General features: G+C 46.3%; 1 protein-coding gene across 1 annotated transcript in view; it reads left to right on the top strand.

Annotated features, from left to right (window-relative positions):
• Positions 1–18960, top strand: part of CDH5 (cadherin 5) — a 37457-nt gene that overhangs the window by 10256 nt on the left and 8241 nt on the right. The window contains exons 3-7 of the mRNA XM_079119300.1: positions 10136–10424; positions 11340–11456; positions 12715–12879; positions 13738–13925; positions 15063–15313. Coding sequence (XP_078975426.1) covers positions 10136–10424; positions 11340–11456; positions 12715–12879; positions 13738–13925; positions 15063–15313 — 1010 coding nt within the window. The remainder of the gene's footprint in view (positions 1–10135; positions 10425–11339; positions 11457–12714; positions 12880–13737; positions 13926–15062; positions 15314–18960) is intronic.

Genomic DNA, 18960 nt, shown 5'->3' with positions numbered 1-18960 from the left:
TGGTGATGGTAGCAGTAACAATGAAGGGAAAAGTGAGGAAGGTAATGGTGGTGGTGGTGCTAGTTGTAATGATGGTGCTGATAGTAGTGGTGGTGACAGTGATGGTGGTTGCAGTGGTCATAATGGTGTTGGTGGTGGTAATGGTGATGATGGTGGTGGTAGGAATGGTGATGATGGCAGTGATAATGAAGGAAAAAGTGAGGGAGGTAATGGTGGTGGTGGTGGTGGTGGTGATGGTGGGGGTGGTGATGGTGATTGTGGTAGTAACCATGAAGAAAAAAGTGAGGGAGTTAATGGTGATGATGGTGGTGATGGTAATGGTGATGGTGGCAGTAACCATGAAGGAAAAAGTGAGGGAGGTAATGGTGGTGGTGGTGGTAATAATGGTGATGGTGGCAATAACTATGAAGAAAAAATTGAGGGAGGTACTGGTGGTGGTGCTGGTGGTGATGGTGGTAATGGTGATGGTGGTGGTGGTGATAGTAACCATGACGGGAAAAGTGAGGGAGGTAATGGTTGTGGTGGTGGTGGTGGTGGTGGCAGTAACCATGAGGAGAAAAGTGAGGGAGGTAATGGTGGTGGTTGTGGTGGTGGTGGTGATGGTGATGATGGCAGTAACCATGAAGGAAAATGTGAGGAACATAATGGTGGTGGTGGTGGTGGTATTGGTGATGGTGATGGTGGTGATGGTGGTGGTGGTGGTGGTATTGGTGATGGTGATGGTGGTGGTGGTGGTGGTGGTGGTATTGGTGATGGTGATGGTGGTGGTGGTGGTGGTGGTATTGGTGATGGTGATGGTAGTGATGGTGGTGGTGGTGGTGGTATTGGTGATGGTGATGGTGGTGATGGTGGTGGTGGTGGTATTGGTGATAGTGATGGTGTTGGTGGTGATGGTGGTGGTGGTATTGGTGATGGTGATGGTGGTGATGGTGGTGGTGGTGGTATTGGTGATAGTGATGGTGTTGGTGGTGATGGTGGTGGGTGGTGATGGTGGTGGTGATGGTGATGGTGGTAGTAACAATGACAGAAAAATTGAGGGAGGTAATGGTGTTTGGGGGGGTTGTTGGTGATAATGGTGATGGTGGAAGTAATAGTGAAGGGGAAGGTGAGGGATGTAATGGTGGAATTAGTGAAGGTGGTTGTGGTGATGGTATTGGTGGTAAAGGTGGTGGTGGTGGTGATAGTGATGGGGAGGGGGAGGGCATGTTATGATTTGAGCCTTGAGTGTGTTATGTGCTGAAGGCTTTGTCCTCAGCCTGTGGTGCCACTGGGAGTGGTGGAAACTTTACAGGTGGACCTACTGAAACCAAGTTATGTCCTTTAAGAGGATATTGGGGACTGTGGTTGTGGCTCAGAGATAAAGCACCCCCCTAGCATGCGTGAGACCCTGGGTTCGATCCTCAGCACCACATATAAATTAAAAGTAAAAGGTATTATGTCCACCTGAAACTAAAAAAAAATATGTATTTTTTAATTTAATTTAAAAAAAAAATAGGATATTGGGACCACAGCCCCTTCCTCTCTCTCTTTGCTTCCCAGTTGCCATGAAGTAAGTATCTTTGATCCACAGTTGACTTCCCATCATGTTCTACATGTCACAGGCCAAAGCAATGGAACCAAGAAACCATGGACTGAAACATCTGAAACCATGAGCCAAAATAAATCTTTCATTTTTTAAGTTGATTATTTCAGGTATCTTGTCACAGCACCAGGAAACTGACTAACAGAAAATTGGTACCAAGAAGTTGGATCATTGCTGTGACTCTACCTGAGTAGGTTCGGAAGCCTTTGGAATCGGTTTGCAGGAAGAATTTGGAAACGTTTGAAGAAACAGGGTAGTAAAAGCTTAGAATGCCATAAACAGAGTTTAATGGATGATTCTTGAAAGATCTCAGAATATTAATAGGGATGCTTATGAGCTTTTGGGTGGGATGAAAATTCTACTGGGCCTTAGACTAGAGGCCATTCATGTGACATTCCAACGAAGATCTCGCCTACATTTTGTCCATGCTGAGACTTTGTGAGAGGCTGAGTTTAGGGGTGGAGTTGTAGTCAGCTTTTTTGCTGCTGTAACTAAAGGACCAGAACAAGTGTAGAGGAGGAGAAGTTCATCTGAGGGCTCGTGGTTTCAGAGGTCTCAGTCCTCAGAAGTCCAGCTCCATTCCTGAACATCACGGTGGAAGAGGGGGAACGAGGGAAGCAGCTCACGTGGTGATCAGAAAGCAGAGAGAGACACTTCACCTGCCAGATACAAATATATACCCAGAGCCACACCCCCAGTTAACCACTTTCTCAAGCCACACCCCACCTGCCTCCAGTTACCACTCAGTTAATCCTGTCAGGGACTAATTAACTGATTAGGTTAAGGCTATAACGCAATCATTTCTCTTCCAAATTCTCTTACATTGTCTCACAGGTGAGCTTTTGGGGGACACCACATCTAAACCATACCAGGTGGTACACTGACTTATCAGGCAGAGGAAAATTCAAGGCAGCAGAGCACTCAGGCAGTGTCAAAGGTATTGTTAGCTGTTTTTAGCCAGATTAACAGTGAGAATTGGGAACAAAAAGCAGAAAAGAAAGATTGGAAAAATGTGCAGTTTGACCAGAAAAGGAAAACATTTAAAGTTGCAAAAAAGGAGGGTGCAATTGCTAAAGAGGCTAGAGACTTTCAAAAGAAGTCAAGTGCCAGGCACAGTGGTGGCATGTGCCTGTAATCCCAGCTATTTGGGAGGCTGAGATGGAGCATCAGAAGTTCCAGGCCAAACAGTAACTTCATGAGACTCTGTCTCAAAATAAAAAATAAAAAGGATTGAGATGTAACTCAATGGTAGAGAAGGAGGAGAAGGAGGAAGAGGAGGAAGAGAGGAGAAGGAGGGGAGGAGGAGGAGGGAAGAAGGAAGAAGGAAGAAGAAGGAGGAGGAAAAGGGAGAAGGGGAAGGAGGAGAGGAAGAGGAGGAGGAGGGGGAAGCTGCCAAGTACTTTGCATTGGCACAGTAAGAAAGATGCCTTGAGGGCATCTCAGGAACCAGTCAGACCCCACCCATCTCAGGCTAAAAGACTCCCCTTTGAGGAGGGGGTCTGCTCACAAAGTACTTCCTAGGGAATTGTCTCCCTGGGATTCATTTCCTGGATTCAGCCATTCAGGAATTCAAAGCCTGCTGCTGCTATGGCCCAAGAAGTCACAGCTGCCTCTGAAGCCAGTGGCAGACTTGGCATTGTCCATATAGTGGCGGTTTCACAAGCACACAGATTGCAAGAGCTGTGGAGCCATGAAGCGGCCACTGAAATTTCAAAGGAAAGCCTGGACGTCAGGCACTGTGTCAGGGCTGGAGTCGGCAAGCAGGAAGCTGTGGGTGTGAACCCAAAACTTCAGGACGATAGAGTTGCCAGGAATGTGGACCACCTGCAGGCAGGGAGCAGAGCCAGCCCAAGAGAGAAGACACGTGCCCTGCAGCCAGCAAGGCCAAAGGGGCAGCACTGCCCAAGCCCTTTGAAGCTTGCCAACATTTGCTCCAGATGCTATACCTGGAGCTTCGGGGTTTACCCTGTGAGGTTTCCATCTTGATTTGGTCTCATCCTTCCTTCCTTTCTAGCTCCCTATTCCTTCCTTGTGGAATGGGGATGTTTACCCTGTGCCACTGTATCTTGGAAGTATGCAACTTGTTTTGTGTTTTGTTTTAAAGGTGCTCACAGCTAGAGTTAGCCTCGAACCTCTGAGGAGACTTTGGACTTGAACTTTTGAGCAATGCTGGAACTGTTTGAGACTTTGGGGACTCTTGGAAATGGACTAACTGCATTTTGAATTATTAGATGGGCATGAGTCTTTAGGGGCTGAGGTAGAGTGTTATGGTTTGGTTCTTAATGTCCCCCCAAGGACCATACGCTAAAGGTTTTGTTGCCAGCCCATAGCTCTATAGAGAGTGGTGGAAATTTTAGGAGATGGGGACTTGGGGACTTGTGGAAAGAAGTTAGATCACCAGGATCATGAAAGGGATATTGGAACTGCAGAGACATGTTTAAGCAGCTCTAAGGTGGCGCCTGGCGTTGGGCCAAGAGGTGACACATAATTAGTGTTAACACAGCGTGATCTCTCATGACCTTTTGCCTGATTGATTAATGTCTCCTCTGCACTAGTGGTCAACAGATGCTCCTCATTCTTTCTTGATTGGTACCATGGCGCATGCTCCAATCATGCTACTTAATCCTAAGCTGATTGGCTGCCTTAGTGTATATAAGACATTCTCTTCGCCTGGGAGGAGATCACAGATCGCAGGGTGGAGAACTAAAGCCACACCTCTAGATCGCAGAACGTGGGACTAAAGAACACACCTCTGGGTTGCAGGTTGCAGGACGCAGGACGCAGGCTGCAGGCTATAGGCCGTATGCCATACGCCGCTCCCCGCACCTCGAAGAAGCGACCCACCTTTAAAAAGCAATAGACCTTTGATAAGCGTAGCCTCTCTGAAAGCATAGCACCTCTAAAAGTAAGCAAAGCCTCTCTTCCTCTATAAACTAGTGAACAAGCAAGCAAGCAAGGAAGTAGCCCAGATAAAGATAATAGAAGAAGTTCATTCCCAGTCCACCTCCGATAAATTCCCGCAGGATTGTTGCTGTGGGCGGCAACAGGAACCCTGGCCCCTCCTCTCTATCTCTCTATCTCTTTGCTTCCCAGATGCCATGAGATAAACAGTAGTCCACCACACACTTCCACCAGGATGTCCTGCCTTGCCACACTCCCAAAGCAACAGGGCCAAGCAATCATGGACTGAAACCTCTGAATCCATGAGCCAAAACAAACCTTTCTTCATTTTAAGTTTTTTAGATCAGGTATTTTGTCATCACAATGGAAAGCGGACTAAACCGGAAGGTAATGGTGGTGGTGATGGTGCTACTGGTGATTGTCCTGGTGGGAGCGGTGTTGGCAATGGTGATGATAATAGAGACAGTGAAGAGGAAGGTGAGGAAGGTGATGATCGAGGCAGTGGTGGTAATAGTGAAGGGGAAATTGAGGGTGATGATGGGGATAGCGATTACAGAGGCAGTGTGGTGGTATAGAGGTGGTGGTGGTGGTGATAGTGGTGGTAGTGGTGGTATTGGTAGTGATAAAGGTGATAGTAGTGATTGTGATGGAGAAGGTGGTAATAGTGGTGATCATGGAAGTGTTAGTGTAGTGATGGCGGCGGCAATGATGTTGAAGGGGAGGTAAGCAGGGCGCTAATGGTGGTGAGGATGGTGATGGTGGAGGTGATAGTGGTTGTAGTGGTGATGTTTGTAGTGATGGTAATGGTGTCAGGATGATGAAGAAGTAGGCAATAATGCAGGCGATAGTAGTGGAAGTGGTGGTGGTGGTGATGGTGGTGAATACTATGGCTCATTTTCTCCCAGACCTTGCTTTACAGACTAGATTTCACTGACAAAGTGCCCCACACTCAGGCTGAGGAACCCAGCCTGGCCTAGGAGTTCTGGGCTTAAAGTAGAACCAGCCAAGGCCATCGTTAAGTGTTCCCATTTGAGAAATTAGGAGAAGCCTGAGCCGCCTTCTACAAAACTCTGCTGGTTACAAGGTTAATCATTCAGGCTATAGTTTGCCAATCCTGGTCTCCACTGATCCACACAGATCCCTGAATGCAGAGTGTGTATCATAAAGTGCCCGCCCCAAGCCTGACTCCAGGGCAGTGCAGGGCCTGCAGCTCTGAGCCTTTCTTTGTCCACCTATAAAATGTGATCATCCCAAGTCCATTTTCTGAGAGCTTGATGCTAATCTAAGTGAGTGCTGAATTGTCTCGCCAAATCCAGTTGTCACAAATCTCAAAACTATCCACTCTAATTCAAAGGAATGGCACTCATGATGGAATTTTACACATGGTGACAAGAGATGGACTAGGTATTTTGAGAGTTTTCCATGAGCAAGAACATGCATTAAAATCTCACCATGCAATACTGAGGTTTTGCTACAATCATTTTAGACTTTTTTTCAGAAAAAAAATCTTCATGTAACCTGGTGATACATCTATTGCTAAAAGAAAGACAGCTTATATGTAAATTTAAAAAAAAAAAAAAAAAAAAAAAAGCTCACCACACTAGCTTCTTGGAATCTACATATCAACTACAAGAGAGAAGAGTAGGTCAAATGTCCTGGAGAAAGGACAGATAGCTCCAAGCACTGGGCAGTGTGCTGGAAAGACAGCAATGAACAAAGACAGAGAAAGACAGATGTGGGCCCAACTCTCATGGAGATGGTGGTCTAGAGCAGGAATCCTGTGGGTCAAGTCAAATCTGGGCTCCTGCCTGGACTTATGAATAAAGTTTTATTGAAAAACAATCATATCCACTTATTTACAAGTTGTCTGTGGTTGCTTTCATACTCCAATAGCAGAGTTAAATAGTTGTGCAAGGCCATATGCTCCACAAAGCCAAAAATATTTACTTTCTAACCCTTAACATAGTTTACCCACCCTGGTCTAGAGGAACAGCATACATCAGACAAAGAACTCTGCAAATGCAATGATGGAAGCCCCCTGGTGATGGAGATACAGACTGGAGAGGGCCCTTGGATAAGCAGGCCCAGTCTGGGGGTCAGAAATGGCCCCACAGACAAAGGAAGGAGATGGAGACAACTGAAGCCTCTCCACTCATAACCATCACCAGCTGACTGAGTCCATAGCTCTTCTGTCTCCCCAGAATGACTGACTGGGAGATGTAAATCTTACAGCATGGCCAATCAAAGAGGAGGCCTGGGTCCAGGATCACAAAATGAGACCAGGACAGAGCCCTAGGAGAACCTGGGGCTCCTGACTCCCAAGGCAAATGTGAACTCTGTGTCATAGAGAGAGATGTCATCAACCCACCTACATCCTTCCCAGTGGAATAATTGTGCCATGAATCATCTTCTGAGGAGAATGACTGGCCCCACAGAAAATCTACGGAGTGAGTCAGGGAGAGTCAGCGGAAAGTGGGGGCCACCTGCATCATGCCAGTCTTTGCCAGGACCACAACTCACCTAAGGGCCTGCAAACAGCAGGAAGAGCGTCAGGACTGTGTCATCTGACAACTACATTCACTTGACACGTGGCATGAGGTCAGGGGGAAGAGTGTTAGGGACTGAGGAGCCACGTAGGTTCCCCTCCCTGGGAGGAAACAAGGGTACTTGAGAGAGGAAAGCACAGGACTTCAAGGAACACCTCCTGGCTCCCAGCTCCCAAGGACGTAATCCAAGGGAAGGAAGTCCCTGTGTATCAAGGTCGTAGCCTGGAGTCTTTGTTTATAGCCTGGATGGACAATGGGTGTGTGAACCCTGAGCTGTTCTGCACCAACAAATCTGGGTAGGCGTAATTTGTGCCATTGAAATGTTCCATCCAAATACAGTGATATTAGAAAGGGAAGCTCCCTGAAACCTGTTATCCTAGCCTAACCCTGAGAAAAGCATCAGGTGAATCCCAACAGAAGAGCATCCTATGAAACTCCTACTGGAACTCCCCAGCACTGTCAACGTCATCAAATACAATGAATGTCTGAGAAACTGTCACAGCCAAAAAGAGCTTAAAGAAACACGGTGACTACATGTGGCACAGTATCCCAAAGAGGAAGGGCATTACCAAGGCAATTTAAATAAATTATGAGCTCTGGTTAATAATCATGTGTCAGGATTGGTTCCTTTATCATGAACTGTACCACATTCATGTAAGATGTTGACATTGAGGGGAAAGGAGAGCCGGCCAATAGACTACCTTTTCCCTCTTCCTGGAAATCTAAAAACTTTCAAAAACTGAAACCTATTTAAGAAAAACTGGGGGGAAGATAACAGAAACTTGAGTGCACATGAATTCTCATGCACCCTTCTAATCCGCAAGCTGACTTGCTACCCTTTCTTGTCTGGTGGGTCCTTAGGCATCTACCCAGGACCCAGTTTGAAGACTGCCATCTTATCCTAACCTGAGCTACTCACTCAGAGTCCCAGACTGTCCCTTCTTCTTGAGTCCCCACTGTCACATGACTCTGGGTACTCAACTCAGGTGAGGCTTCTTGCCCGCTCCAGCTGTGCATCATATGTCCTGGCCTCTGGGCCTTAAGAACCTCCCATAGACCCACCTATCCCTGCACATCCCAGCCCTGCTCCAGAATGTTTGTCCCCTGCTCAGCAGCTTCCCTCTCCCTCTGCCCACCCAAGGGAAAGGGTCCTCCCTCCCTAGTTGCACTCCATCACTTTCCAGACTCTTCTCTACATGTTGTCATCTGGCTTCTCAGCCTACCACCAGCTGTCACTGCTCTCACCAAGACCTCCAGTGACTGCACAACTGGTTAGAACTAGGAACACCTTGTAGACCTCATGGGATTGGACCACACCCTTCCTGAATCTCCCTTTTCTCCCCCAAGTTCCCATGTGCTCTTGGTTCTCTGGTCTTCCTGATGAGTCCTCACTGGACACCTTCCAAGGCTCTTGATCTCTCTGACCCGTAAGGGCTGTCCCTCCTTGGAGTTCCAGTCCCTGAGGCTTCAAGCCTCATCCCTGAGAGCCAGCACAGGTTTGTGTTATCCCTGTGCACCTAACCATAGGGCCTGACACCTTGTAGTCATCCAATTTATATTTTTTAGATTAAATTCTATTTTTTGGACTTTCTAATATCCTAGAAAAGTAATGTTTTATGTGTAAACTATACTGTCTAGTCTTGTGGTCCTGATTTTCTCTCTCATTCTATAAATGGAATGTTCAGCACTTCCAAATGTCTAATAATATCCTTTAATTTGTAGATCCATAATTAATAATAACTAACATTTGCTGAGAGCCCTATTCTCTGCAAGACACTTGATCCACACTGTTTTCCAAATTGAATTCCCTGGTACACTAACAGCATGTGCTAGAAGAAAAAAATGTCTCAATGGTTTAAGAGGTGCAGGAAATCCTGAGTTAAACAAAATTCATTGGAGTTCTCTTCTCCAGGACTAGACATTGAAAATCCCCAAGAAGAGAACATTCTATGTGCCATTCCAAAACTGAATTGACCTGGAACCAGTGGAGTGCAAATGACTTTTCGAAACTGACTCTCCAGGGGAAAAGGACCTGATTGTGTGGCATTTGCCAGTTGCCATGGTGTAAATGCTTTCGGCATGTGTGAATTAGTTACCAACATGGTACCACTGAAGACAGAGCTGGGAGAAGGCCTGCATAGACATGTCCTTGCTCAGTATTCCCACCACACTCACACAAAGGACACACACAGCCTCAAGAATATTCTAAAATAATTAGGAAGTGACAAATTCTGAGTATTTGTGGTCTTTGTTTGAATATGATTTATTTAATTGTGGGTTTATATAATCTAGTTTTTTTAAATGGCTGTTTAACAGCTCACAAATATTTCTAAAATTTTAAGCTAATGCTTAAACTCATGGGCAAAGGAGGACAAGGTTTCCTAGGACTCACTTTCAAAAGAGCTGCTCTGCTCATTGGGGCAACCCAACCTCAGAAGCAGTACCAGGTACATTTTACAGATGAAGTCACCACAAGTCAGTGAGGTTAGGTGCCTTCTAAGGGGCAAAAGTACCCTTCATCTTCCAATTCACCAAATTCTTCCACTTGGAAATCTGTCTTTTGCTGGGTGCAGTGGGGCAGGCCTGTAACCACAGCAGCTTGGGAGGCTGAGGCAGGAGGATCGGGAGTTCAAAGCCAGCCTCAGCAAAAGCAAAACACTAAACAACTCAGTGAGACCCTGTCTCGAAATGAAAAGGGCTAGGGATGTAGCTCGGTGATTGAGTGTCCCTGAGTTCAATCTCCAGTACCCCTCCCCAAAAAAGACTGTCTTCTAAGCCCCTGCTGTGCCCCCAGCACAATTCTGGGCATTGGGCTCTGCTAGGCAACTTACCAGCTGGTGTTTGCAGTGACCTGGCTGAGAACAACACTCTGGTAACCAATTGGAAGTTCTTGTTAAAAACTTCAGCCTCACATTAGGATCTCTGACCAGCACCTACATACATGCTTGCATGCACACGCATGCATGCATATGAGCACATACATGTACCCGGACATCCTCGCATGCAGGTGCATACATGTGCACGCTTGCGTGTGCACATGCTCTACATGTGTACATACACAGAGCCTCCACTGCTCCATCCTAACTCACATTCTGTTCCTTCCTAGATCAAGTCTAGTGTGAACCGCAAGAACGCCAAGTATGTGCTCAGAGGAGAATCTGCTGGCAAGGTCTTCCAGGTCAACGCAGAGACAGGGGATGTGTATGCTTTTGAGAGACTGGACCGGGAGAAAGTCTCTGAATACCAGCTCATTGCCCTCATTGTAGACAAGGACACCAACATAAACCTGGAACCTCCTTCCAGCTTCACTGTCAAAGTTCATGATGTAAATGACAACTGGCCTGTATTCACACGCCGGTTGTTCAACGCATCTGTGCCTGAGATGTCAGCTGTGGGTATGTCCCAATCTGCCCCTCTCCACCCTGCTCCTCCCCAGGCTGAGGCGCCTGTCATTCAGCCATTTCACTGTCAGGATCAGGAGGCAGTGGGTTCAGGGCAGTGATTATAAATCTTGTGTTGATTTGAAAACACTGGTCCCTAAAGGTTAAACTCCAACCCGGCCTCCACCCAAGCTCTGATTGGTCATAGACTGATCCCCGATTCCAGTCCCAGGCTGACCCTGGCCATCAGAGACACACATAGGTCTCACTACTCTGGAACAAGAACTGCTCACTGCCTCTGAGTCCCAGGACTGACACGCCGAGAGCGTGACAGACCCTATCACCCAAGCAAGAAGAATCATCTCTGGGGGCCATGCCGGAGTGGAGGTAGGGGACAGAGACCTGGACCCAAAGTGTGTCACCAGCCTAAGAAGGTTACTACTCCTTCCTCTGTCTTGTCCCATGCTCCAGAAGTTTCCAGAAAAGAGTTTCCCTCTCCACCCAGTCAGTCCAGGATTCCCAACTGGGGCCCTGGAGCCAGAGCTTCCTGTTAAGTGGGAGACCTGAAATTCAAGGGACTGAGCCATGAGCCATGGCCCCTTTGCGTTCCAAGTCCCTTGCTCTCATTTGTTTCAGGAGAGGGAGAAACAGCCGCCGCTCTCCTGGGTTTCTACTCCGGACCCTGATTGCCCGCTACCTCCCTTATTCTCCCCTCAAGGCACAAACACCTGTGCTCTTGGCCCCCTCCAGGGTGGCCTGGGAGGGTTCGCCACTGCAGCACATCGCCTTCATGCAGGCCTCTCAGAAAACAAAGGCCTTCCCCTCGGGCCCTGGAGACAGGGAAACAACAGAGCACCATCTGCCCTCACCCAGGAATGGGGAGAGGGGCCACGGTCACAAGGCAGAAACCCCCAAATTCTCTCTCCACAGGAACCTCGGTCATGCATGTGACAGCAGTGGATGCAGATGACCCCACTGTGTCAGACCATGCCACCGTCATGTACCAAGTCCTGAAAGGGGAAGAGAATTTTGCCATCGACAATTCTGGTCTGTGTGATTAACTCTCCTGGGCAGGCACCAGCTTGGGGGAGAAGGGGACATGAATATTCTGGGTACAGATGCTGAGGAAAGTCCAGCCTGACGTGTGTCACCAACTTCTAAACAGCACTGTCCCATGGAAGTGATGGATATTATGCAGAAAGACAAAATGGTGCTGGTTTGGGGGAGAAGGAAGCAGACAGGTACCCAGGACGTGGACTTAAATCCAGGGGACATCAGGAGCTTGGTACCCAAGCAGTGAGCAAGAGAGTGCTGCCTAACAGTTCTTTATACCGGTTCACATACAGTTGACCTGCTTTCCAGACCCAACTCTGCTACTGACCCTCTCTAGAGATGCTGGATGAGCCTACTAACCTCTGAAAGTCTTACTCCCCTTACCCAGAAAACAGGACTGTTCATCATGGTAGCCACAAAGCTGGAATTAGGTAATTCCAGGGAAAGCATAGCCACATAGTATTTCATGTATTTCGTGACTTTTTAAAAGAAAACGCTTTAGACGAATTAAATTTAACAGGGTTTAATTGAGCAAAAAACAATTCACAAATCAGGCAACCCCAGAACCAAAAGAGGATTGGAGAAACTCCAGGTCTGGATAACGTTTATGGAAAGGAAAGTACTATACAGAAAACAGAAGTGAGGTCCAGAAAAAAGCTGGACTGGTTACGGCTCAGGCATTTGCCTTATTTTGAACAGGTTTGAACATCTGGCAGCCAGTGATTGACAGAAGCACATTTAGGTTTCAACTCATTTACATACTGAGTTAGGTTGCCATTCATTACAGAAGGACTCAAGTATGCAAGTACAGAGGAATTTCCGGTCAAATTTAGTTTGATTTAACAGATTTTTAAAAGAAAAAAAAACAGTAATGACTGAGTCATGGAAGCAAGAAGGTCAGTTGTTCAGGCTGCTGTAGAGTCAGAGTAATAGCAAATGCATAGCACAGATACCTGCACTACTCCACAGTGCACCAAGGCAGACATCATCAATCCATCACAGAACTCTTCCACACTGAGTCTGGATGTGGCATCATGATCTTTCTTAACACAATGCTCCAGCTGACTAGGATCAATATTAGACTATCCTGTTTGTTCATCTTTAACTGATGCAGAGTAGTAACCTGTAGACACATGGTTCTCAGCCTAGCTGCTCAGTGGAATCACCTAGGTTCTCTGCATAGGGCCCAGGCATCTGTATTGTCTCAAAGTTCCCCCAGTAACAAGGCTCTTGGGGATACTTTTTTTTGTAGGACTCATTTTCACCACAACCAACAACTTGGACCGAGAGAAGCAGGCCAGGTACGAGATTGTGGTGGAGGCACGAGATGCCCAGGGCCTCCGGGGAGAATCAGGCACCACCACCGTGCTAATCACTCTGCAAGATGTCAACGACAACTTCCCCATCTTCACTCAGAGTGAGCCCCTCCCCTAGGGCCCTGGGTGGGTGGGGGTTGTGGCACTCAGTGACTTGGGAACTCTGAGGGAGATGTCCCAAATCCCTCCTCTCTCCCCCTACCCCAAGGTGGGCCCAGAGAAGATGTTTGGGTGCAGAAGGGGCCCTGTTCCAGCCCTACTCCACACTCCCAAGGCTGTCCAGCTGCCCCTGGTGATGGTCTCCTCACAGACCAGAGGGGAATCACAGGCCCTACTGGATATGATCACTGTCCACTAGGACACAGGAGCAATTTCACTCAGATCCCATGGGATCGAAAGAACCCAGACCCTGAGACTCAGTCCCAGCTAGAAAATCCCCATGAGCCAGGGAGCAGGGATACACAGCCAAGGCTGAGCCTTACCCCACCTAAAACTGAATCGTGCCCCACAAAATATCTTATAAGAGCTTGTCCCGTGTCTTAGGTGGGGTTGGGCAGGAGAGTTGGTTGGCTGTACTCACTGCATCCTCCAATGCTGATGTAAATAGAGGCTCAGCTTCAGGATGAGCCAGTTCTCCTGAAGGGACCTTGGGTTGCATGGCATAAACTCCCTGAAGGCAAGACTTGTCTCTCTTACCAACTGATAAATCCCTAGCAAAGTGCCTGGCATGTAGTAGGTGCTCGATAACCATGTGCTGGATGGACAGAGAGATGGACAGGTGGATGAATGGACAGACAGAACAGACCTCTTTGCCTTAAAATCCTAAATCAATTATTCTCATCATCATTATTTTATCATGTCTATTTCCTGTATCAAAATATGGTAGGATGATATGAAAGATCATTAGCCTTATCTATCTCATTAATCCAACACCTTTTGGGGTATTCTATTTGCATCAGCCAAGTACACCTTTACGGTGCCTGAAGACATCCGTGTGGGCAGCCCTGTGGGTTCTCTGTTTGTCGATGACCCAGACGAGCCTCAGAACAGGATGACCAAGTACAGCATCGTGCAGGGCGAATACAGGGACACCTTCACCATCGAGACGGATCCTACCCGCAACGAGGGCATCATCAAACCCATGAAGGTTGGTAGGCTGCAACAATGGCCTCAGATGTAGGGCTTGGGGCTTGCAGCAGCCACAGGATCTACCCTGGGGCTGTTCCTGAGCCAGAGGAGAATGCTCTGAGTCAGTTCAGAACTAGCCACGTGCTCATGAAGACTGAGACCCAGTGTTGCCCCAGAATCAGAACCGGAAGCAAGGATTTGGGTGCATATTGCTTACTTAAAGAAGGTGATCCCTGGGAGTCATTTCAGGTGAAAAGAAGGAAGCTAATACTGAACTCATTAATGAGCAGGTGGGCAAATGGGGTCCAATCTCATGGAGGGCATCTGGGGAACAGGGAGAGCACATCTGAGTTGCAGGAAGGGGTGGAGTGGGGGCATTTATACACCCAGTCCTGCGATGTTGTCAGAGCATTCCTCTGACACTTTCTGTTCTTCCTGTGTCCTGGCCAGAAGAAAGTCATCGGCATGCACGGAAACAATGAGTGCACGAGGACACTGGTGGCCATGCACAGCAGCTGCAGAAATCAGACTGAATACGGAAGAGAAGGGAGAGGTCCTGTCAGGGACCTCAACGGGCCTCCAGAATGGCCATGCAGAGGACTGGGGGTTCTGAGCCTGAATCCTTCTGTGGCCAAGCCCTAAGCTGAAGACCAGAGACACAGGGGGAGACATCCAGCCTCCAGGGTCCACAAAGCTCTCAGCAAGTAGGGAAGACAGAGGCACAAATAAAAAAGTGTAGCCGTTGTGTTTATTGCTACACAGCAACAGAAGGCAGGGAGCACTACCTAGCCAGGAGGCCTCTGAGCGGGCCTCTGGTCGCCTCCTCACTGCCGCTTGAGGGATGACACACGCAGGAGAAGTCTTTTGAGTAAAGGCATAAAGAAAAGGCCTGTCCCTGAGGACCTATGGAGAGAGCCATTGGTCTGTGATCACCTTGAGAGCAGGGGACTGGGAACAGGGCCAGGGTTGGGGGTGTGGCTGTGAGGCCAGTGAAATGAGGCCGGGGCAGCTGAAGATAGACCCCAGGCCCGGCCACTCTTGATGACCCTGGAAACGTCACTGGTCTGGGCCGTAGTGTCAAACAGTTGCCACCCTAGTGCTACCTCGCAGGATGCTTGGCTCAGAGCAAGGGTCACCATATTTCTCCCCTGCGCAGCCGCTGGACTACGAGCTCATCCAGCAGTACGTGTTCACCATCGAGGCCACAGACCCCACCATCAACCTCCGATACCTAAGCGGCATCTCCGGCAGAAACAAAGCCCGGGTCATCATCAACATCACGGACGTGGACGAGCCCCCCGCCTTCCAGCAGCTCTACTACCACTTCCAGCTGTGGGAAAACCAGAAGAAACCTCTGATCGGCTCCGTGATGGCCGTAGATCCCGACAAGGCCCGGCGCAGCATTGGGTAAGGGGCGGGGGTGTGTTGATGATAACCACAGTGACAGTCCTAGCATTGATGCTCTTGTGGCTGCTGGTTGAGACCGAGAACCAGAGAGGAAAATGGGCTTCACCCTGCACCAGCATGAAAGTGGCGGAGGCAGATCAGTGGCCCAAGCTCTCTCCACCAACGCCTCCGGCCTGCTGGGATCTCGCCCTGCTGGGCACCCCCACCTTTCACAGTCCAGGCTGTCCTGTTTGACCTCTGCTTGACCTTGAAGGATCTGTTCTTTGGCCCACGAGTCCCACGGGTCCCATCAAATGAGACCCGACAGTAAGAGAGCAGCCAATCAGATGACATACCTGAAGCCCCTTTTAGTTATTTAGAAATTTAGTAAATTTTAGTTATTTAGAAATTTAGTAAAACAAAAATGTTTTACTAAATTTGTCCTGAAAACCACACAAGTAAAGATATGTTGATTTCACACACTGAAACAATACAAAGGTCTGTAAAGAAAACCGATAACGCCCACATCACAACAGCTCATGTTAGGGGCTTAGCGGTCCTATCACACCTTTCCTTATGTTCACACAGAGACAGAGATTTATACTGCATTTGCTGTTGTTTGTGTTTTTAAATTTTTCTTTGGATGGTATCATGCCCTTTTCATCAGTACTTTCTGAAAGTCTTACTGAAAGTTTTCTGTTGCCATAATTGAATACAACAGACTCGGTAATTTAAAAAGAACAGAAGTCTGTTTTGTTCACAGTTCTGGCGACTGGGAAGTTCAAGAGCGTGGCACCTGGTCAGCATCTGGTGGGGACCTTGCTGTATCATATATGGCAGAGGGCTTTCTTGGCAAGACAGAGCCTGGCTTGCCAGCCTAGATCTCTCTTCCTCTTTCTATAAAGCCACTAATGCCACCATGGGGACCACCCCCACTTCCTGTCCTCATCCAATCCTAATTACTTCCCAAAAGCCCTATCTCCAGATGTCATTGACATATAAATTTGGGGATCAGATTTTCAACACAGGAACTTTTGGGCAATGTGTTCAAATCAAAGCACTTACTAGTCTTTCATAACTAAACACCTTTCCTCCACCCTCTGGAATAAGCTATATGATATTTGAGAGTAAGTATGAACTCAGTCCAGTCTTATTATTCTACCTGGGTGGTCAATAATTCCAGCACCATTTATTAAAAGTCATTATTTCCCCAGCACTGTGGTGCCCTAAGTTCTTGTGTATACTTGAATCTCTTTCTGGATTCTTTATTGTTCTGTGGTATTCTGTTTTATTTGGTAGCTTTCTGCTAAATTTTAGTGTAAGGCAAGTCTCTCCCTGTTTCTTCTTTATTTTATATAATTTTTATCCATTCTGAAATGTTCATTCTTCCATATGAACTTTAAAATCTTTTTATCTAGTTTTTAAAAAACATTTGGATTCCAATAAGATTTATGTGTATATATCAATTTTAGAAGAGCAAATGTTTCTATGGTATTAGGCCTTCTTATTAAGGATAAAACAAGTCCCTGCATTTCAGTTACATCTCATAAATTTGGGGACTACTTCTTCTTTGCCATTCTATCCCATATAGTCTGTAATTACACTTTTTGTTGCTCCTTTGATCCATAGGTTTATTTAATATATTGACTTCAATTTTTTTCTGTTCATCTACAAGTGGTGGGGAATTATTTTTGGATTTCTTTTAGCTTGTTTTGTGATGTAATTGTTTTACTCAGCTTTGTGTCCCTGTGACCAAAAGACCCAACAAGAACAACAGAGGAGGAAAAGTTTATTTTGGCTCATGGTTTCAGAGGTTCAGTTCATGATCAACATAACATCATGGCGGAAGAGTGCATCAGAGGAAAACAGTTCAGGACATGATAGCCAGGAGAGGGGGACAGGGACCACAGGGAAGATGCACCCTTCCAGGGAACACCACCAGTGACCCACCTTCTCCAGCCATGCCCTACCTGCCTACAGTTACCACCCAGTGAGTCCATTCAAACTAGGATGAACTGATTAGGTTACAGCTCCCAAAATATAATCATTTCTCCTCTGGGTATCCTGCATTAACGGGCGCTTCAGTACTTACAAACCAAACCATAATGGTAATAACAATGGTATTTGTGCCCATTTTTTTTTAAATATTCAAGATTTTGCTTTATGCATTTTAGTTTTTCTATTCAGCTTACTAAGACTTACAACTATTTTACCTTCATTATGGCTTGTAAATTTCACGCTATGAAATTACCCAAATTTGTTCTGCTTAAACATTTGGCCTTTGATTCCAGGTTGCCTAATGTTGTGTTTGTTGGGTTTGTTTTCATGTTATTTCTATTTGCCTGATATAAATTTTCCATCCTTTACTTTTAACTTTTCTAGGTCATTTGACATTAAGTTGTCTCGAAAGCAGAATGCACATGGCTGTGCTTTTTAATCTAAACTGACATACTTTGTGTTCAACCTATTTACGTTTTTCACCATAAGTGATACGTTTGATCTTAGTTCTTTTATTCTTGTTTTACATTTCCCATTTCTCAAATGTAATGGTGTTGCTTCTTGTTCTTGGTCTTTGCTATAAACCTCCCCCTCCTAGATATTTGCATGGGACATGTATCCATTTTTACTTCTATCAGTGAGATTTACTTCTACCTGTAAAATGTTAAAAGTTTTCCTGGACCCATATTTTCTAGTTAATTCCCACCCACAACAGCTTCATTTCTAATTCCTCCTAAACCACATTTTTACTTCATATTGAGACATTTCTTAGAGTAAGTATTCAAAACCAAAATTCAGGACCCCCATGTTTCCTAACTGCTTGCATATTTACAGAAAAACTTAGGCTTTTCCCTTCTTATTTTAGTATCACCTGGGTGTGTTTATATAATCTTCAAGTTATAAACACTTTCCTTCAATAAACACCTTCCTATCAATATGTTCTAGCAATTTTATGGGAGCATCTGGGGTGAGTCTTATTTCTCTTTATTAATAAGGAACTTATTTTTTTCTGAGAGTCTGTACTCTTTTCAAAGTTTCTTCACACAGCCTTGAAATTCAAAAGTGCCATCAGGATACCTGATATCAATGGCCTCTATTAATCTATGAACTCCAGACTTTCTTCATATCAGGAAAGTTTTCCTATTATATTTTTGTTATTTCTTCTGATCTATTTGTTCTGGGATCTTCCTCAGCAAAGGCTACTATTTTTTATACATATGATATGTATATTGACATATATACATACATGTAAACACACACATACACACACACACACACACACACACACACACATATTCTATCTCTTTCTAACTTCCTGATTTCTGCAAGAACTTTTCCATTTTCTTATTTCGCAAATTTTTTCTCCTTTATCACTTCTTATCTCTTCCAGCTCCTTTTCTATTTTTCCCTGACTCTTGCCCACCTATCTTTTCATTGATCATACCCACAAAAGTATCCCGGCTGTGGTCTAGTTGATTGCAGGGTCACCTGCTCAGCTCTGGAGTGCTACCGATGGTCTCAGGTACCCCTTTCATTCCTGAGCCAGCAGCACACTCAGATCAGACATGGTCTTGCTCCCTGAATCCCTTTTGTTTGTACTCACTGCTCTGGGTGGTAGAGAACAATGAGCAGTGAGAGAGGAGGGTGGAGGAGGATGTAGGGGTAGATTC

This window comes from Sciurus vulgaris (assembly GCF_902686455.1).
Source record: "Sciurus vulgaris genome assembly, chromosome: 17".
In the NCBI taxonomy this organism is placed as follows: Eukaryota; Metazoa; Chordata; class Mammalia; order Rodentia; family Sciuridae; genus Sciurus; species Sciurus vulgaris.
The sequence above is the reverse complement of the archived record's forward strand: the minus strand, read 5'-3'. Positions and strand labels throughout refer to the sequence as shown.